Source organism: Colias eurytheme, chromosome 3 (assembly GCF_061535395.1).
Source record: "Colias eurytheme isolate Ceu_HAF_F1 chromosome 3, ilColEury1 Martin Lab GWU primary, whole genome shotgun sequence".
Classification (NCBI taxonomy): Eukaryota; Metazoa; Arthropoda; class Insecta; order Lepidoptera; family Pieridae; genus Colias; species Colias eurytheme.
This window is the reverse complement of record NC_142982.1, coordinates 2,756,989-2,780,070: the sequence shown is the minus strand read 5'-3', so window position 1 is coordinate 2,780,070 and position 23,082 is coordinate 2,756,989. Positions and strand designations below refer to the sequence as shown.

At 34.2% G+C, this 23,082-nt stretch overlaps 1 protein-coding gene across 1 annotated transcript in view; it reads right to left on the bottom strand.

Annotated features, from left to right (window-relative positions):
• LOC149909405 (protein obstructor-E-like) overlaps positions 1–23,082 on the bottom strand; it is a 64,107-nt gene that overhangs the window by 25,916 nt on the left and 15,109 nt on the right. The window contains exon 2 of the mRNA XM_090119389.1: positions 15,770–15,811. Within this exon, the coding sequence (XP_089975515.1) occupies positions 15,770–15,803 (34 nt within the window). The 5' untranslated portion in view covers positions 15,804–15,811. The remainder of the gene's footprint in view (positions 1–15,769; positions 15,812–23,082) is intronic.

Here is a 23,082-nt window from a genome sequence, read left to right as displayed (position 1 = left end):
TATTTTCTATTATTATTTACCATTGATTGAAATGATATCTAAACTTTAGCCTTGTTTTTTTATAAAAAATATATGAACTGGGATATTTCGATATTTGTGGTTAATTGCGAGAAGTGTAAAAGCAAAAGTTGTAATAAATATTTTAAATACCTACAACTTTACCATTAAACTTTATTCCGCAGTTATAGTTTTTTTAATCCCGATCTCAGATCGATCGTAAATAACTTTTCCTCTAATTTTTGTTACCTATATTCTCTTCCGTTTGAAATTGATTTCATTGTTCTATAATATTACTTTTATGTTTCAAAAGTTAATAAAAAATCATGTTGAACAATATTACTTTGTTAATTTCAAAAGTTAATATTAAATTAGTGGTCCACTTAGGTCGTGCACATGGCCCAGGGGGGGGCATGGCCCATGACCCCCATGACCCCCCCCCCTGGATCCGCGCTTGTACCGGCCGGCCGCCCGGCTATATATTTTATACCCGTGCGAAGCCGGAGCGGGCCGCTATGTTTTTATATACAACGTTCACAGTTTTTCTGTAGTGTATTTACTATTTAGTATCAGCATTGCACCCGTGCGAAGCCGGGGCGGGTCGCTAGTTAAGTTAATAAATAACAAAATCTTTTCAAATCTGTCTTTTTCTTCATAAACCTATCTTACAAAAAAATACCCAAACATTTATAGATATTTTGCCAGTTTTTCGGATAAAAAGTTTTTGTAATAGTTGGCAACATTGACGTAAGGATTCGCCATCTCGTTCGGGTATACGCCGATGTCGTCTCTAGTACATTCTCCCTCTACGGGTAAATGTAAACAAAAATATTCTATGTAGGGTGATGGTGAAATTAATATTTAACTACCAGCATTAAAATAAAAGCAATATATATAGTAAAATAGAAGATATAAAAGAGAATAATATAATAAGTTATATTATTACAAGTGACAAGTACTTATATAAGTGACTAAATAAATATTACTGACAAGCAACTATTTAACAAATTGTTATCAAATATTAACAAATTATGTTTGATACTACTAATGTTACAAAATGAAAATATAAGGAGTATAAACAAGATTACTTTCTTTGGACTCGGCGTGTACGAAGATTTGGGGCCGTAGAATCCTTCGCATTATCCGTCTGTGCACCACGAGCAGGTCCTGCAGGAGCAGAATCAGATACGGGACCAGGGATTGCTTCAAGTTCCGTTTGAGAAGAGATTTTATGCCGCTTTCCTTGACTAGTAATGAAAATGATTCCATCCTTGGTCCAGCAGTTAGCAATTCCAAACCGTTGACGGGCTGCCATGAATGTATCATGTCTGGGTTTTGTCAAAAACTCAGAGATGGTTATGCCAGACCCCTTAAGGTTACTTTTAGAAAACCAGATCCGGTTCCTCTCTCCAAGGACCTTAAACTTCATTAGAACAGGCCTGGGTTTGTTGTTGACTGTGCGACCAATTCTGTGACATTCATTTAAAACTTCAGAGATGTCCCCAATGTCTCCGTGCTCAGCGAGTGCCTTAGTCACAACATTGGCAGTATTCTCCTTTTGCGTCTCAGGAACACCATGAACAAGAAGAATTTTGCGCCTGCTTCTCATTTCTTGTTTGTCATAAAGTTTAGAGAGCATGTCAACTTGAGATTGTATACAATGGAGAGATGACATAACAAGACCGCGGAACATGTAAAACTCGGATGAAATATTAGCATTAGGGTTTCCTGGATTTTGTGAGGACATATCTAATTGGCGTTGGAAATCTTCCATTCTGTCCTTAAACATTTGAGACATCTGTGCAACTGATTGTTTAATGTCATCCATATTGTGTGCTTCAGAATTTGCGTAATAAAGTTTTCAAAAAGTGATGTGATATTATAAAGGATATTTATACTGGTATGTACAAACTTTTAAATCAGCATAATACAACTTTTAACATTAAAATCAAAGTAAATACTTAATTTAAACTTTTGAGTCTTAACAAAAACGTGTGCTCTTTTTGACAATCTACCCCCGAAAAAAAAAAAAAGAAAAAAAAATTAAAAAAATTAAATTATATAGGTTAATAATAAGTATATTGTATGCATTAATTTTATAGGTTAATAATAATTGTATGTATCTTATCGCGTGTGTTTAACAACTGAAAGGCCTTAGGTCCCAGCGGAGACAACATACTTACATGCCTACAAAAATTTAAACTTGCCCTAGTTAGGTGGTTAATATCTATGAAATAAAAAAGGAAGGAAATAATGCAACTATATTATCATATAGTTTTATGTGAACTAACGCCTGATGCCAAAAAAATAATCAAATCTTTACTCTTTATTATATGATTAAACTAGATAATATTCATGTCATATCATTCAATAAAAACAACTTATTAGAACACTAATTAAAAATGTAATTGATGCCCGAAAGGAACGAGATGTAAACCTCGAAATAATGAAACAATTTGCGATACCCACCGATTTTAATTTCGATGTAATAATTCACTCGCCCTTGCCCTTTCTTAATTTTCATTATATACAAAAATAATGAGATATAAATCCCTTGACTAATTTTCCCGTACCTAATAATATTTCATCTGGATCTTAGATTATATTTATTTATTTGTTTGAAGATCCTACAGAAAGAAAAGCAGGAATTGATTTGAGTTTGAACATTCACGAGCGTTATTACTAATAATAATTGTTTCCTTCCCGTCTAAATTGTATCCCTTATTAAAAATACTGATTTAGATAGTGGGTGTATAAGGACTCTATTCTATACTTATGACGAGAAAAGAGATTTGTTTTTTTTTAATCTATAAACTATTTTAAGACCTTTACCGAGTTGGTAGCACAGATAAGCATAAAGCATAGCAAGCTTTTTAACATCCATTTCGTAAGTTAAAAAAGTGAGTATTTACTTTTTTTTTTTTACTATTGGTATATTATATTATTTTTTAGTCTTATAATATTTTTCAACAATCGAGTGAAAGTCGTTAGCATCTGGCTTGTAATTAAGGTTGGAGAGGATTATCCTAACGACTAAAACAATAAAATGCTTGATGAGAGTTTTTGCTTCAAAATGTGTTACGAATTGAGTAATATTTTAAAATAACATTTTACTGAAAATCATATGAGGTCAATGAACCGCATGATTGTAATCTTTGTAACAATGGAGAAAGTAGTCCAATAGTTGATGAGTTTGGCCTTTGATCTCATGTTTTTAAAGACAATCGATTATTTGCAAAGTAGGTATTATGACAAGAGAGAATTGTGTGTGATAGATAGAGCATTGTGACTATAAGCTGTTGATGTTTTGTATTATTATTTTTAAGCTATTGCAAAGCTTCTATCGCGGGCCTTGAGCGCGGGGACCGAATCCAGAAATTCCGTAACGAAAAACCTCACGCTCCCCACTCCGACGAGCGCGGAGGTGTGGTTTGAAGGCATAACATGCAATAGCTTTACCGTTGCAGTCCCCGAGTGCTACACGTCTTTTTTAAATTAAAGTTGCCCTCAAATTAAAGTTTAAACCACGTTTAAACTACGTTTGAACTACTATTGAAAGTGTCTGCATGAGAGAGCTTCAAACATCAATCCTGTATAGCGGAGCAGGAGACGAAGAAAAACAGGACACAGAAGGCTGATCACCTACTCGTCCATATAGAAAGTCAATCAGTCAATCCAACAAATCGTATACCTAAATTATAATGCATCTGCCCCATACCCCACTAGGGGACACGGGACTTCACTTTATGTCTTTAATATAAAAAGAGCGTGTGTGCTGAGCACACGTGTCAAAAGTGAAACTTTTTTGGCAAGATTCAAAGATGCCAAAATCGTCGCCTTACTCCATGACGTGACGGTATTGACATGACGCGACCTTGAAATTTTACTCTCAACTGGCCTAAAGAGGTTTCACATCAAAAACAAATCTATTTGTTCTTCGAATTTCCTCTCTATTTATAATTGCATAGTGTACCTAATTAGTGATAATGACTGCAACACACAATCTATTTTGGCCAACATTGTCAAAGTTAAATTTTAACTTATGGAGCGGAAGATTTCAATGAAATCGTGATCATTCATGATTATGAAATATTAATTAATGTTTGTACAGACTATTAGCATAAAATTAATATTAATTTGATGACGTTCGAGATAAAATTCAATTAATTAATTTTGAAGATTCGGAAAATGTTTGCGATGGAATTGCTATGCTTGTATTATAATAAATGGGGTTTGATTGTTTTCTAAAACCAACAACGAAAAGCCTTCAAAATAAAACTTCAAAAATAATAACTTCGGGTAATATTAACTACCTCGGAATGGAAATCATATCATATTGGTTCATTTATTTTCGAGATACAAGACACATGAGAAGAAATATTAGATAAAGAAGAATAGTTAATGTGAAAAATATACTTACTCACAAAAACGTACAAGAAATAACTGCCAATTATTTCCACGTGTTCGTGTATTTCATTACAAAATGGCTTATGAAGCATGTCCCAAAAATTTAAAACTCGAATTATTGAGGGTCAATCACTTAACTGAGATTGGACCAGTTCATATTTTACACGCGGCTCAACAATTTTCCTAATAAATTTGGAATATTTTCTACTATGGCTCGCTATGGTTAACTTTTGCCGCCAATTTGCAGCTATAAAATGAGGCAGTGCAAGTAGGTATGCTCGTTTAATAAAAATTTGTGGCACGAGCTTGGCATTACATGTGTGTTTCATTGATCGATTTTTTGTACTGACAAATAGGTGATCAATCTTCTGTTTTGGCATTGCCTTTTTATTGCTACCTTCCGTGAATTAAACCCTCGATAAGCCACGAAAGCCTCGGTTATTTGATCACACTCTACCAATTCTGTTTAAATAAATTATCAACCTTTTATCGAAGGTAGAGAGCATTTTATTGATGAAAGCTCTAACTTCAACTTTCTTAGACAGCTTTTTTATTAGTAAGTTCTATTAATCTTATATATAAAAATGAATCGCAAAATGTGTTGGTAAGCGCATAACTCGAGAACGGCTGAACCGATTTCGATAATTCTTTTTTTATTATAATATTCCTTGAAGTACGAGGATGGTTCTTATGTAGAGAAAACGTAAACATGTACCACGGGCGAAGCCGGGGCGGACTGCTAGTATTATTAATATATATAGAGCTTACACAAACAATTTAATTTTATAAACAAATTTCCACATTTAATTCATTCATCTCTACAACCAATAACATAACACATAATTTAAAATTATCCACACAGTATGATTACTATAAAATGAATGTATGAAGCAGGTGAAAGCTCTTCCGACTTACATAACTATATGACATTGGTGATCGGGAATTACATACATAATTGCATCCGTAGTTTTGAGGAAAAGTTATCAATATAACATCCTATATATCCTATAATACCGATTACCGGTCAGTCATATCACTACATAGTATAAAACAAAGTCGCTTTCTCTGTCCCTATGTCCCTATGTAGGTATGCTTAAATCTTGAAAATTACGCAACGGATTTTGATGCGGTGCGAAGTTTTAATAGATAGAGTGGTTCTCGAGGAAGGTTTTAGTATATTAGAGTAAGATCCCAGAGTGATAAGACATAACTTATTTTCTAAAGGATGAATTAACTTTAAGTTCTCAGTAGTGTCTCATGTACTTTGTATACCTGCGTGTTTGTGAAGTTTGCCCAGTGACACCTGGGCAGGTACCAGGTGAGAAAGGTGACTAAAAATAAGAGTTACTTTACTTAAATTTAGATGGCTGATTTTTAGATATATTTTATAGAATATCATTCTCAAATGGTATCGCAAGTATCAGACACTTTTCATGGACCAAAACTTTTGTCAGACGCTTTAAAGCTCCACCAAAAATAACCTACTAAACTTTACTTATTTTTTAATGTCTGATTTTTTAATATGTTATCAACATAACTATTACAAAATTATATTTAATCAGTCAGGCAAAATGGAATGACCAAAAATCCACTTTAGTGGATTTGTGTTTACACAAAAAAGATTCGGCCGTGAGTACGAACGCAAGAGCATTATGCATGCGTTTCAGAGCGAGTGAGACGTCCGGGTTACCACCCGGTTCTCCTTCTTTAACTCACATTCTGTTTGAGTCTACTGTATATGTGCGCGCAATGTATAGTATACATTATACCCGGCGCGGCGAATGATGATTCCTATGACACTGACAGTTATTCTCAAGAGACAAACTTGTAATGGCGTCACTATTAAATTAGAAACGTATTGGAGGCGTCTAAAAATGGCATTTATTAATTTTTACGTAGCTTTATGCCATAGCAATGATATTCCGTTGGAATTATAACCATTCTTAACATTTACGAGAAATTATATCAATCTGACTTTGCGTTTAAGTCCTACAATAATGCACTCGTGTTCGTACTCACGGCCGAATATTTTTTGTGTTTAGTGGATTTTTGGTCATTCCAATTTGTCTGACTGATTAAATATAATTTTGTAATAGTTATGTTGATAACATATTAAAAAATCAGACATTAAAAAATAAGTAAAGTTTAGTTGGTTATTTTTGGTGGAGCTTTAAAGCGTCTGACAAAAGTTTTGGTCCATGAAAAGTGTCTGATACTTGCGATACCATTTGAGAATGATATTCTATAAAATATATCTAAAAATCAGCCATCTAAATTTAAGTAAAGTAACTCTTATTTTTAGTCACCTTTCTCACCTGGTACCTGCCCAGGTGTCACTGGGCAAACTTCACAAACACGCAGGTATACAAAGTACATGAGACACTACTGAGAACTTAAAGTTTCATCTTTTAGAAAATAAGTTATGTCTTATCGCTCTGGGATCTTGGACTATATAATTTATAAGGTTTTAGGCAAAGCGGGCAAAGTCGCGGGCGGAAAGCTAGTAATATTAGGTATAACATGCATTGTTTGGCCAATCGTTTATTTACACGAAACATGAGAAATATTATTTTAATATGTTTAATGTACGTAAAACTGTAGAAACTATAACTAAATATTGCAATTAGTTACCCAATATTATTAATAAACTAAACGATTATAAAAACAGAATATAGTCTACTTTCATTAGGTACTACATTACGTAAAACAACCAGGTCACATTGAACATCCAATAACACAAAAAGCTAGCTAAAATACCCCGGAATGCACCATATTCGTGAAAGGTCAATTCTATTAATTTTATGCCTAATAAATTGGCTAAGCGGTCGCACTCAACTTAATCATTGTATGCGCACTTTACTTAAGGATTCACTTAAGTTATTAGGTTTATGATCGAGCTGAGCAACGATTTTGTACTCCCAGAGGTATTTGCGTAATGTTAAAGCTATTATATATCTACGAACGTACATATATACGAACATAAAAAGAAAATTGAAGTGTCTGGCTCTTTAACACTGCGCTTTTTAGCACTGTTTTAAGTTTTTACAAATATGTATGTAATTAGGTACTTTACTACGCGTACGTTATTAAAAACTCACCTTTTGATTGTTTGTTAATCATTTTATTAGTAACTAGCGGTCCGCCCCGGCTTCGCCCGTGGTACATAATATTTATTTTTTCTCTACATAAGAACCATCCTCGTACTTCAAGGAATATAATAAAAAAAGAATTATCGAAATCGGTTCAGCCGTTCTCGAGTTATGCGCTTACCAACACATTTTGCGATTCATTTTTATATATAAGACTAGCGGTCCGCCCCGGCTTCGCCAGTGGTACATATTTACGTTTTCTCTACATAAAAACCATCCTCGTACTTCAAGGAATATAATAAAAAAAGAATTATTGAAATCGGTTCAGCCGTTCTCGAGTTATGCGCTTACCAACACATTTTGCGATTCATTTTTATATATAAGATTTGCCAGAATACTGGTCACTACAAATTATATATTTATTCTTTATCAACGTGAACCGTTGTATTTATGGAATAATAATATTATGTAACTACTCACATTGAGACAAGACAAACACAAACAATTTTTCTATATGTGTTGAAACCCAAAACCAAGTAGGTAATACAATACAATTTCATTTATTATATTTTGAGCAATATCAAAAAAACAGTGCGTAAAAAAATAACCAGATACTAAATTCGTTATAACTATTATTATTGAAATAAGATCCTCATCAAATTATGTTATTCAAACAGGTACATTACTCAAGACTTCAAAAGTTATATAATTTATTTAGAAGTCGTGTCTTCTTTGTTTTTACTCAACGATTACACAAACGCCGGCATTTGCAAAACAAGTTTATGGTCAAGAAAGTGTTCCATTTTCAAAAGGTCATGTGTTTTGGCGCGAACAGATAATATTGATGGCACAGATAAATAATAACCGTCATTTTGGCACCCTTGTTTTTGTACAGGTATGCTTGTTGTACTATGATAAAGATCTTTGTGTTTGTAAACGAAATAAGATCTGAAATTACTTTGGCTATTTTGAAAATATAAAGCTGTATTAATACTAAGTGACGTACCTACTTCTTTTTTGTTTGATTTGATCATGTGTCAAGATTAGGTAGATGAGAAGCAATCTAATATTAAATTATAATTGAAATAATAAAAGCTAATCTGTTTTCCCCTCCATGAATTTTTCCACTTTACATAGTATAAAACCAAGTCGCTTTTTCTGTCCTTATGCATGCTAGAGTGATTCAAGAGGAAGGTTTTAGTAAGAAAGATTGTTAGCAGGCGAAGCCGCGGGCGGATAGCTAGTATTACATAACTGAAATTATTTGAAGAATTACATATTACATCACAATTAAATGGTTATTTTTCTTTTCAATTTTCCAGTTACGTGTGCCACATTTCTATGTTGAGTAACGAATTACATAGTCATTACCATGAGAGGAAGCCAGTTCAAGCCTTATAAATATGTTATGTTTAAATATCCTATAGTTGGGTCCAAGTTATGAGATGTTTCTCCATTGGATTAATGGCATTTTACATATCTTAATACTATTATAAAGCGAAAGTTTGTATGGATGTTTGTTACTCATTCACGTAAAAACTACTGAACCGATTACAATGAAAGCACACATATAGAGGGTAACTTGGATTAACACATAGGATAGTTTTTATCCCGGAAATCCCACGGGTACGGGAACTATGCGGGTTTTCCTTTGTAAACGAGGGCGAAGCCGCGGGTGGAAATCTAGTTTAAGTATGCTTATAACAAATCGAAATACACAAATAATTTTACGTGGGATGATTTCTATTTAAATACGTTAAGTTTTATAAGTTATTTATTCAGTATTTACACATTATTATCGATGTAAGTGTTTAAACAACAAAAGTGGCTACGAAAACTTTGAAAAAATATGTTTGAGCTAACATTAAAATCTTGATTTAAATTAGTTGATAGTTTTAGATCATCAAATCTCATTCTCAGAATTGAAGCTAATTTTAACCTCAGCTACTGCAGACGAAACAGCAAATTTTTCAGTATATTTTGTTTTTCTAGACTATATTCTATCTATCGATCTGAATCTTTCATCATTCTATTACCTGTAAACCTATCTAGCGCTTATTTTTATGCGAAATATTTGTAAGCAACACCTTTAAAGTAGGAAAATGTTAAAAACCCTTTTTCTCATCACTTATACTGCTATAAATTGCGCAATCTCTCTAATGTAGTTGGAACGGGATGTGATCGGACATATTCGAATCGCTTGAAGTCTAATCGATTTTCGACTCGAGTGATGACTCTTTCATACGAACTGTATAATCAGTTTCTAAATCAACGAATTTTGTGGAATATCCATTTTAATTACGCATCATTACTCCCACATGATTATACAAGCTATTTTCCTCATTTCACACACCACCTTTTTGCACGCCTCATAAGCGAAGCGTTGAGGTGGGTACTACTGTCACTTCGCGCAAAACATCTGATTTTTTAAACTTAAAATGTCTTTATGTATCATACATTGCACTTGTAAGATAATACATACACACACATATTAAGAAAAAACACTATTTTTAACGTTCATGATATTATTGATGTCATTTTTGTTATTTAAACTAGTTAAAAAACAGTTTAAAAAAGTTCTGTCTTGGACGTCCGTGTGTCTGTATGTGCGGATCCTTTTTCTTGTTAACACGATAGCGACCGAAATATGTACTTTACTAATCGAGTCTTTTTTTTTCTCTTACGCTTGAGTATGCTCAGGAATAGAACCCTTTCATTTTTCAGGGTCTGATTCGATGTGGTTTAATTGTTATTAAATAAACAAAAATAATAATTAATAAATATTTATTAAAAAAAAATTATGAGGCGTGCACTTTTGGATTTTCCAAATTATTTTTTTATAGTGGGGAAATCTTCCAAAGATACCCACGGCCCCCGGGGAAGGAGCCGTGGGTTATGTCGGATTCTTACCGACTAAAACCCCACTGTGTTCCGCGGGTATTTGTTGGAATTCTTCCGCGACTTCAGTGTTGGTACTATAAACTTATAGGTAATATTACTAGCGGTCCGCCCCGGCTTCGCCCGTGGTACATATTTCGCAATAAAAGGTAGCCTATGTTCTTTCTTAGGGTCTAAAGATTGTCTGTGCCAAATTTCATCAAAATCGGTTTAGAGGTTTAGGTGTGAAAACAATAATACATACATAATTACATAATTACAAACTTTTCCTCTTTATAATATTATTTATATTTATAATATTATAAAGAGTTTCTAACTTGTGCGTGGAGTCTTCGGAGGTTGAAAATTATTTCACTAACAGAAAGCTACAGTGGAGATATTTTAAAATAAAACGTTCACGAACATCTAATTTTGAATTATACATGACATTAAATATGAAGATTGTAATTAATAAGCTCCATTCATTGTGTCATAAAACCCACCGTTTCTCGAGCCATATATACTATATTCATTTATCAAGGAAAGCATAACACACACACACACAGACATAACATAAAGAACCGTATAGAAATATAAGCCACTGAAATCATAAAAATAATAGACAATTTTATGAAAATTTTCGATGAAAATCAATAATAAACAAATCACAAAACATAGCTCAAAACCACACGCTGTATTGAAAAGTTATTTATAGAACATATTGACCCCTAGGTTGCCTAAAATAAATTAATCGAACATATTATTCTGACAGTTATAGATCAAGAGCCCACGACGGCCAGACTTTCCTTTCTTTCGGAAAGTTGAAAGTTTCTCTGTATATGTCTCCGATACAGATAAGAACGACCAGCGACTATCAAGTTTGGGTTGTGGTTACTTTGGCAGGAAACAGGTAGTGAAGGTGTATAAAATAGTACCTAACTTTCATTATAGTTTAAAAGCTAAATTTTATATATGTTACTTGGGGACCTATAAAAAGACATTACCTTAAGAGCCAGACAGTTTTCATGGTTCTTATATCTAGCCAGACACATTTAAAAAATAACTAACATATCATCAAATTCACATAACTACCTAAAAGCGTAACAAATATGAAATAACCCACTAAAACATTAGTTAACTATAATTATTAAAAAAATAAAAGTTTAATATATAAGTAATAAAGTTATTACTTATCTTTTACGGGGGTTTATGTTGATGAAATTTCACGTATCTCGATGACACAATAAAAAAGTCATCGGGATAAGTGAAATTCCATCAACATAAGTCTAAGTAAAAGATAAGTAATAACTTTATTACTTATATATTAAACTTTTATTTTTTTAATAATTATAGTTAACTAATGTTTTAGTGGGTTATTTCATATTTGTTACGCTTTTAGGTAGTTATGTGAATTTGATGATATGTTAGTTATTTTTTAAATGTGTCTGGCTAGATGTAAGAACCATGAAAACTGTCTGGCTCTTAAAGTAATGTCTTTTTATAGGTCCCCAAGTAACATATATAAAATTTAGCTTTTAAACTATAATGAAAGTTAGGTATAATTTTATACACCCTTACTACCTGTTTCCTGCCAAAGTAACCACAACCCAAACTTGATAGTCGCTGGTCGTTCTTATCTGTATCGGAGACAAATACAGAGAAACTTTCAACTTTCCGAAAGAAAGGAAAGTCTGGCCGTCGTGGGCTCTTATATTATTAATTAGGTAGAAATGTGTCGAATACAAATATTGTCAATTTCAGCATATAATTGTATCTATAAATAGAGTTATGTGTTCCAAATTAAGATATAATCGTCAGTCTAAATATAGTCTTCAATGTAATCTAGCCTAGAGCTATAATAATACTAGCTTTCCGCCCGCGGCTTCGCCCGCGTTTTCAAAGAAAAACCCGCATAGTTCCCGTTCCCGTGGGATTTCCGGGATAAAACCTATCCTATGTGTTAATCCAAGTTACCCTCTATATGTGTGCTAAATTTCATTGTAATCGGTTCAGTAGTATTTGCGTTAAAGAGTAACAAACACACACACACATCCTCACAAACTTTCGCATTTATAATATTAAGTAGGATACACTGAGAACTACACTAAATAAATAAAAGACTAATATCAAATTGTTGATTAAAGATTAGATTGAAGTACTTAAGTAACTGTAGTAACGGTAAAAAGAGTAAAGACTTTTTACTGTACTTGTTTTTTGTATGTACCTACTTTAAGCTTCGAAAATATGACCAAACTAGCTGTGCCCTGCGGTTTTACCCGCAGTGCTCCACTCGTGTTGGTCTTAGCGTGATTATATATAGCCTATATATAGCCTTCCTCGATAAATGGGCTATCCAACACCGAAAGAATTTTTCAAATCGGACCAGTAGTTCCCGAGATTAGCGCGTCCAAACAAACAAACTCTTCAGCTTTATAATATTAGTGTAGATTCAAAGATATCTTACTTAAAATAAAACTCCATTATTCAGCGGGATTTATAAGAATACGATTAAGCTCTCCTTGTCAAACATAATCTAAAAAATTACAACGTGAATTTATCAACACTAAAAGCTTTTGCGATTAATGTAGAAACTGATGTTTTAAATTGATTTTAAGCGTCCTTCTCTGTTATGATCTAGACTACCTAATGATGAGACATTTTATTTTTCTTTATTAGGGATAATAAACAGCAGAACAGTGGTAAATTGTACAATAAAACTTAATCTAAATACAGGTATAACTGTCCAACCAACAACATTATCCACAGTTTGGATACATACTACATTTTGATACGTGCAACAAATGCGAATAAGAAAAAATAAATATAAATGTGCACTTAGCCATGGCAATAAAAATAAAATAAATTAAGAATTAGAGACATTTATACACAACTATTATGTTATTAAAACTATTAAAACTATAGCTTTATATAACGATTACAACATCCTCTTTGCGAACTTTTTGTATAGGTAATTGTAAAATAGGTACTCCCATGAAACAAATGAGTCGCCTTTCAAGAAATTTATGGCAGTAAAAATTCAACTAAACAAATATCCGAAAGAGCTATAAGATTTGGTATATGAGCTTTTACTCCGTATGGCATTTCATATAAGTTTGCAATTTTTTTATTATGTCTGATCCAATTTGAATGAAACTTCAAATGACGCACCTAATATAATACGTTAAAAGCTATAAGACATACAAATATTCATTTTAAACACCCCTATTCCGTTTATTAAGAAGTAAAAAAACCGATACACATAAATTTTAATTCACACAGCGGACAGAAGTTTAGTTGCACCACCTATAATAAATCTGCCTTGCGAAATCCACTTTAAACAGAAACCTATTGTAATACAACAATGTATGTAGGTGCTGTATGTTCACATGACCTTGTGAGTGTATATTGTTCAGAGTAATCTACGAATCGGTTTATTTAATGATAATTGTCTTGGATTGATGCTTTATATATTTGTACTAGTGGTCCGCCCCGGCTTCGCCCGTGGTACATATTTCGCAATAAAAAGTAGCCTATGTCCTTTCTCGGGTATCAAAATATCTCCATACCAAATTTCATGCAAATTGGTTCAGTAGTTTAGGCGTGATTGAGTAACAGACAGACAGACAGAGTTACTTTCGCATTTATAATATTAGTATGGATAAGCTTGGTTTGAATGGTTATGATTGGATAGCTTGTGAATTGTTGAAGTGCTTTAAAATTTTTGTAAAATAATAGGGAAATGGATGAAAATTGTGCATTATATTTATATGTGCATTGAATATAAGATTAAGTGTTTCTTTAACTTTGTTAGATTCTTTTTACGAGAAGTTCACTAGTAAGTTTACGTGTTTATCATGATTTCTCTTTTTTAAATTTATTCATTGTATTGGTAATGACTGAGGAAAAATATTTCAATGTTTGCCTATGAATGTGACTACTATTTTACATTACAGATAATAATAACTTATTTTTATCCCTTTATAAAACGATATCTGAAAATCAATTCAAGTGCCTAATAGCTTTGAAATTAATCCTTAAATAAATTCATTTTATTTTACATAAAATTGTTAAATAGAACCTTAATAGAACAGATAAATAATATTTAATTTCAGAATGAAATAAATAGTAATATTGTGTCATACTAAGGTGTCATATTACATTTTTCTCAATATTTACGACGTGTCTATCAAAGTTTTCCATCATAAACGCTAAATTTAGCAACATTTAACGGTAAAAGCACTTTAGCAAATAGTCCCAGATTTTATACAGCTCGGCCATAAACTAACTCTTCCTACATTACCCTGATTGGATACAAAAATGAATTGAAAAATAAAAGTTTTATGGGTTTATGATCCAGTCATAAACTATTATTGCATTTGACGATAGTAGTGACGTCAGTGAAAATTGGGTCGAAGGGGTTTAAATCTAAATGTATTGTAGTTTTTATGGTAACAGTAATAACAATCTATATACATAATATGTATACAAATGAAACCCATTTTCCTTGGTCACGACATCACGCGTGAAAGGGTGGACCGATTTCGATAAATAAGAAGTACGAGGATGGTTCTTATGAAGAGAAAACGTAAATATATACGGGCGAAGCCGGGGCGGACCGCTAGTAGTTAATAGTTATGGTAAATGGTAAATAAGCTTGGACATTTTAATTACACTTGATTGGTATATGCGATTGAATAAAAATTTTATCGATACAAATGAAATTAAAGACAGTTCTGTAAACAAAGTCCAATAAAAACTGCAATCATCCGGAAAAATTGTTATAGCTATTAAAAAAATATTTAATAGAAGTAAGTGAACGTACATTCCAGAATGTTCCGTGAAAACTAATATTTCCGAGTGCTCTGAAAATTTATTTGCTCAAACGAAACGTTGAAATATTTTACGTTTAATTTTTTTTTATGAATTCCTTTGGCATTGTTCTAGAAGTTCTCGTATCACGGTTTAAAATCAACGGTATTTGAATAAAACAATCAAATCGATATTCATATCTATACTAATAAATGGAAAAAATCACTATTGCAGACAGATATCCTAAAGAATATTCCACATTCCACATTTATAATGAATCTATAAGTCCGTCTGACTCTTCTTCACGCCTAAAGTACTGAACAAATTTTGATGAAATTTTGCACAGAGATGGTTAGAGACCTGAGAAAAGCCATAGGATAGGTTTATCCCGGAAAACCACGCGAGCGGAAACTATGAAGGTTTTCGTTTGACTATGCGAGCGGAAAGCTAGTAGGCTATATTTTTTATCCTTACAATTTCGAGTGAAACAGATAGTATATTATTTCTAGCTATCGTCACTATATGCATTCTTATCAAGAGTTATTTCATTTCGTATAAGAAAAACATACAAATTTAAAATTTCAACTTACCAAAAACATTCACCCAATGCCGCCCTGTCGCCATTTTGAATTCTGAAACAAAATAATTTGTATTCAAAAAACGTAAATACGTTATACGTTACAATAAAATGACATAAATATATATAACTAGCGGTCCGCCCCGGCTTCGCCCGTGGTACATATTTATGTTTTCTCTACATAAAAACCATCCTCGTACTTCAAGGAATATAATAAAAAAAGAATTATCGAAATCGGTTCAGCCGTTCTCGAGTTATGCGCTTACCAACACATTTTGCGATTCATTTTTATATATAAGATTAAATTGTTTTCATGGATGTTAAGAGTTGTCATTAATTTAATTAATGCCTTATTTAACAGCAACAAGGTTTCAGTTCAATGTGTTATTTATAATTACAATGTTATATTACTTTGAGATTTATTGATTTTTTTAAATTTATATGAGCTTTTAAAATCTAATGTCATAAAGATGAAGAGTTTGTTTGTTTCCTTGAACGTGTGAAGGAACCACGGGTCCGATTTGAAAAATTATTTCACTGTTATGTAATATCATCACGCTAAGACAAAGAGCGGTGCAATGCGGGTCAAAGCGGGGCACAGCTAGTACAGTGAAACTTGGTTAAGTGGGACCTGGATAAGTGAGAAACCTCCATAACTGGAACTCATGCTGAGGTCCCAACACTGTGGCACTGAATTACCTCTATTAGTGGGACGAGGTTAACCTCTATATCTGGGATTTGTTCTTTCGATTTGTCATCATAGTTAACTCTATAACTGAGACAGCGAGTAAATTTTATATGCATAAACCTCTGTAACTGAGATAACATTGTTTTTTTTACTCATTCTTATATACATAACACGTTATTTTATTTAATGATCGCACCTGTATAACTGAAATAACCTGTATTCTCACCTCTATTAATGGAACCCTCTGTAAATGAGACAGATATTTATTTATACCTGTATATCTGAGACACTGGGTAAGTGGAATACCTCTATAAGTGAAACGACATTGCAGGTCCCTTGATGTCTCACTTAACCAGGTTTCACTATCATAAAAAGGAATACATAAGAGTTCAATGTATTAATTCGTTTTTCATATACATAATGTGGGATGGATCATGGAATTATTGTAAAGATAATGTTTTTTTATTTTCTTATTAAAACAGAAAATAAGGGGTTATAGGCAAGTATGAGAATAGACTGTCAAACGATTACGAGAAGTTTATATTAAAGCTTTAAGCTCAATGCTTATAATTTATTGTAATAGTAAATTATATTTATAAAATACTAGAGGTCCGCCCCGGCTTTGCCCGTGGTACATATTTCGCAATAAAAGGTACAGGTAAATTAGCTTGGAGAAATTTTTGCATATGTAGTGGTGTGTATATTACTCAGATCTTAGAGCGCGTTTCCACTATATCGTTCTGGCCTATACAAAAATGTTTCGATATCCTAACATTACTATTTAACTTTATACTTATTCCTAGCAACACTTTTGTTTTCAATAAAAACAAGTTTTTATTTGAAAGAAAATGGTTTTGACTTTATAAAAAAAAATATATCATTCAATTTTACGTCCTTGAGCAAACGACAAGGCGACTACCGTGAAACAATAAAATATCGTGTCCATAATAATTTGTTTCATAATTAATATTTGACCATAATAATTACGAAACAAAACAAATAAATAAATCGTCACTTGATAGTGGAAAGTGGAAACACGCACAAAACCAGAATAAACCAGTTTACGCTGTCCGCAGGTGCCACGTGCAGTCGTTTGGTAGCGTTAGAACATAAAGCACATTTCATTCAAAAATTATAATTATTATGTACGTAGTTTAATTGATAAATTTTGTATTTGTTGATTGTTGTTATTATTTGTTATTATTGTTATAATATTTGTTGAAGTGAATTACATGTCCCGCAGCCGGAGGCCCCAAATGAAAACTCAGATGTACTTAAAAACTACATTTAATAGCTAAAATGAGACTTTTACACCCATGTCTGCACGATGCAGACCGGAGTTAAAGAATGAATTTATACAGTTTAATAATTATAAAGACGTAAGCTTGGATGCTATAAGGGAAATCGCATCCACATTCTATTCCCGTGCGAACGGCGTATTCAGCAGTTTTGTATGAAGGCAGGGCCATAACTAGTGTTTAATTTGTGTGTAAGTGTTGTAACTTTATATTGTTAATTCAATATGGCTCCAGTGTTAAAACATGGTCGAGGCAAGCCTTTGACTTCTCAAACTAAAGAATTAAACTTTAAATGTCGTTTCTTTTTCAGGTTAGTAAATTTTTCATTTTAGTAACATTGTTAATGTAAAAGTTATATGTATGTTAAATGTGCAAATATTAAAATAAAGTCTCATCTTTTTCAGAGGAGAAACACATATAGTTTAATTTAAAATCCCTTATATATACAGGGTTACTTGTAAAACACCGGCAACCTCGCAGGACAAGATAGCTAACATCATAAGTAACAACATTTCGACTTTTGATAATTTGTTAGATTTTATTTTCATACAAAAATAAATATTCATTTAATTTTCCGTCTGTATATTATAAACTCTACGCCTCCCAAAAATTACGTAAACAAAAAGCGAACGAGAGGGGGAAGGGGGCGTCGCGTCGTCCATCCGATAATTAATAGAACATAGACTTACAAATGTAAGGAGAGTACAATAAAAGTTTAAAAAATCATTTAAAAATAATTTATTGCGTTATGCCAAAAGTCGTAGAACAAATGTTGTTATTTATGATGTTAGCTATCTTGTCCTGCGAGGTTGCTGGTGTTTTACAAGTAACCCTGTATAAAATAAAAACTAAAAATAAAATGTTGTTTTATTTTATTTGCTGACCATACACTACTACAAACGCAAAAATTTCTCCAAGCTAATTTACCTGTAGCCTATGTCCTTTCTCGGGTATCAAAATATCTCCATACCAAATTTCATGCAAATTGGTTCAGTAGTTTAGGCGTGATTGAGTAACAGACAGACAGACAGAGTTACTTTCGCATTTATAATATTACTATGGATATATCATTGTATTTTCAGACTGTATCTTAATTTAATAAAAATAGCCGGCAAATATGAGATATATTTGCCGGCTATTGAGATTCATTGGTTTATGCTTAGACGTAAACAAGCTAAGGATCAGTTTACATTCGCCCGGAAGTTTAACTAGGGCTCAACTTAATTATATTTGGGTTTTGTAAGTTCAACAACAACCCAAAAACCCTGTTTACAACGGTAATTATAAATTTATATAACAAATTTTTTAGGTATTGAACTATGTTGTTTTTAATTTACCTACTTTGAAGTGAAATTAACCCTTAATAAGCCATGGGGACTATTATTTCCCACCTCGGAATTGCTCACAAATTAATTATTATTTTTGTATTTTTAATGCTTCAACTATTTTCATACCAAATTTCATTAAAATCTGAGCTTTGCTTTTTCCGTAAAAAGCATACACAGACAGATAGACTTTCGGATCTCTACAAATATTTAAATACTAGTATAAAAAATTGAAGAGTTTGTTTGTTTGTACGCGTTAATCTCAGGAACTTCTAGTCTGATTTGAACAGTTGTTCCAGTGTTAGACAGCCAATTTAACAAACGTTAGAAGCTATATTATATCATCATGCTAAGACCAATAAGAGCAGAGACATCCAGGTAAAACCGCAGGAAACAGGTAGTATATAAAATTAGAATATTCTCGAACAAATAGGATTATAAGAGCATTAGCATTGTATCGTCAAGAGGTGAACAACCTTTGTCCGCCAAGAATTTAGGATCAACAAAGGCCCAATATAAACTGAGAAAATCAATCCCGCTAGTTATATATTGTAAATATTTACGTTAACCTTAGTTATAGGGCGTAATTAACATGTTTCGTGTTACAAAGTTAATATTTGTTACACACTTGAAAGTCTAGACTTTATTAACGTCCCATCGACGGAATAATTAGTGAAGTTAGGTTATATATTTGTATCGATGAAGCCGTGAAATAGTAATGTGTGAGGTTCGATGGATAATAAAAATATTATGATGATATTAGTAGTATTTAGCAGCTAGAATAAGTTGAAAACATCCCGGAAGAATAATATTTACCAGGTAATCTCTATAATTACAAAACAAAAAAAAAAATATGAAGAAAGTCCAAATTTTTCGATGGATTTCATAAATTATTCCACTAGTAAGCTTTATTCCTGAGTAAAATATACCTACTTTATTTAATTATTATTCTATCCCGAATCTAAAGTCGCAAGCCAGAGCCTAGCGGCACCATAAAATAACTAAGTTATTTTACTTACGCACAGAATCGTGAAGTAACTTATTAAGTAACAGGTCAAAACCAGCCTGTAAGAGTTATGCTACGTTATACAATTTCACCAGTCTGTTATTTGACCTCCACTCACTCTCATACATAATTCAATACGACTTTGACCTACTATATATTTTGGATGCCCATGTGACATAATAATGTGTGTGAATGGTAGGCTTTATGACGTGAATGTTAAGGAAGTGATAGATTGAGGAAGGAGGTTTTTGGAAGAATGGAAAGAAGTAACACATAATAAAAAATACAACACTTAAATATAAAACCACTAGCTTTCAGCCCGCGGCTTCGCCCGCGGCTTCGCCCGCGTTTTCAAAGAAAAACCCGCATAATTCCCGTTCCCATGGGATTTCCGTGATAAAACCTATCGTATATGTTAATCCAAGCTACCTTCTATATGTGTGCTAAATTTCATTGTAATCGGTTCAGTAGTATTTGCGTGAAAGAGTTACAAACATTCATACATACATACACATACATGCTCACAAACTTTCGTATTTATAATATTATATATTAGTAGGAAGGATAGGATCTGTTTGTGCATTTGCTTACGTAAATAATTGATACCTCTTGAATTTAGTGGCGTAATACCCTCAGTACTTTTCCATTGATATCAGAACAGCTATTTGAAATTACGTAATTTTTGGAAATATTATTAAACTTCGGATTGGTAATACCCCCTTTGTAGTGTTAAATGTCTGAATACCTAAAGTTCCCAGTGAAGATTCAATCCCCATACAAACAAAAACTAATTAGTCTTAAAGGGGACCATTAATTAGTTGCCGTGAACCTAATTGATGAGTGAGAACGTGAAAGGTATACCTTACAAGGGCATATAACATTTTTTAGCGAGATGAGAAATTAGCACAGCTTTCTTGTAAACCTTAATAAAAGGTGGAAAGCACTTATAATAATCTACTATATAAAAATAAGTCGGGTTTTCCTTCCTGACGCTATAACTCCAGAACGCACGAACCTATTTCCACGGTTTTGCATTCGTTGGAAAGGTCTCGGGCTGCGTGAGGTTTATAGCAAAGAAAAGGTGTCTCTGGTGGCGAAACGGAGTTCGCTCAGTTTGCTATAAAACCCCCCCATCAGTTCCAAGCCTTGTCGTGGCCGGGGGGGCTCAGTAGCTTGGAGTGCACTTGTGTACTCTGAGTGAAGCTAATTGGACGCGGAGGGGCTGAAAGGCCGGTCTGTCGTCTGACGACACGATTGGTTCGACGGCCAGGGATCCATATAGCTGGCTGGCTGGCTTGAAGGCCGGCTGGCCGGGCTGGCTGGAACCGGCTGGTCACACCGGCTGCCTCGCTGGCTGGCTAGGGGGCCGGCTGGCAGGCTGGCTGAAACCGGCTGTCCCACCGGTTGGCTGGCTGGCTGCTTTGAGCCGCGGCGGCTGGCTGGCTTGCTGTCACCGGCTGGTTGTCCGGCTGGCTGGCTGGCTGGCTGGATGGCTGGCTAGCTGGCTAGGATCCTCCGGGGGGCCAGGATTGGCTCAGGTGCCGTTGTGGTACGGCGAGGTATGGCGGCTAGTGGTCGCGGCCTGGCAATTTGGCTGGGCAAAATGGGGTTGGAAGGTCGATCGGGGCTCGTTTGGGTCTCGTTTCGACCGACTGGCAGGGGGCTGCGCTTTGCGGCGGTGGATGGCGGCCAGAGGCCGCGCGCGTTGTTTTTTGTTGGTAGTCTAACTACCAACAAAACAGGGGGCGGGATCCCGACGCGTCACTTTTGTGACACGCGGTGACTCCTGTAGGTGGGAGTAGGGCGGCGGCTGTCCTGCGACAGCCGTCTGCCAACTCGTAATCCGGTCCGTGGGGCCGGACCGAGGGCCGCCACCTCTGGTGTGAGGTGGGGGCTGCGAGGGAAACCTCTATAAAAGTGCGCCGGAGGGTCCTTCGACGTGGAGGGCCTTTCGGCGCGCGCCCTTCGGCCGGTCGGTGCTGGGGTCGAGGGTTTGGGGAACGCCGATGATGGAACGGGGAACAATCCTTCATCGGCGAGCGGGTGGCGTGAGCTCGTGTACAGCTTGCGCCGCCCCGGGGTGGGCATTTGGTGGAGGGCCTGGAAACGGGCAAGTGGCGGAGGGCCTGGAAACGGGCAACTGCTGGGCGGGACATGCGGAAGACTGCGAATGTGTACCCGCATCCCGTCTAAAGCAGCGCGTTGGTACACGGTGGGGTTTTGGTCGGTAGGAATCCGACATAACCCACGGCTCCTTCCCCGGGAGCCGTGGGTATCTTAGGCAAGATTTCCCCACTTGAAAAAAAAAAAAAAAAAAAAAAGTTTGCTATAAAAACAATAGGTAATTAAATCACCTTCAAATGGTTGGAATTAGACAACGGAACGTTCTAGCTTTAAAATATGAAGAAAACAATCAAAATCGGTTTACCAAGTCGAAAGTTCTGAGGTAGCAAACACACAGTCAAATTAAGAACGTCCTCATTTTTTTAAGTCCGTTGAAAAGAGTAATACTTAATAATGATTTATTATTTATTTTTCTGATGAAAAATATACTTATAATAAATATATCAGGACTTTTCCAAACAATAATAATGAGAGATCAAAATATTATGTGGGTTTATTGGTACAGTTTGCTGGACTTGGAAACTTTGCCGAATATAGTTTTATATTGATTGTATCCAATAAGGTTCTTTCGTTGGTTATTTGTTTTTCTCGTATTGGTATTAACTCTTTTGTAACTTATCATGAAAGCAATTATGAGTATAACTGTAAGTTTTTGTTTGTTTGTTCATGATATGATTTTTGAGTCTTGAGATAGGGAGGAGACTAGACATCCGCTACTTTTTACCGCAGTGAAACATTGAGATGGGAAATTCCTTTGAACACGGTGGTGGTTTGGGCAAAAAGCTAGTGCTATATCATGTAATATATTTGTTGTATAAATATACAGGGTGTCCCACTATTGGTATACTAATCGCGAAGAGACTTGTAGATCACTGATCACTGATC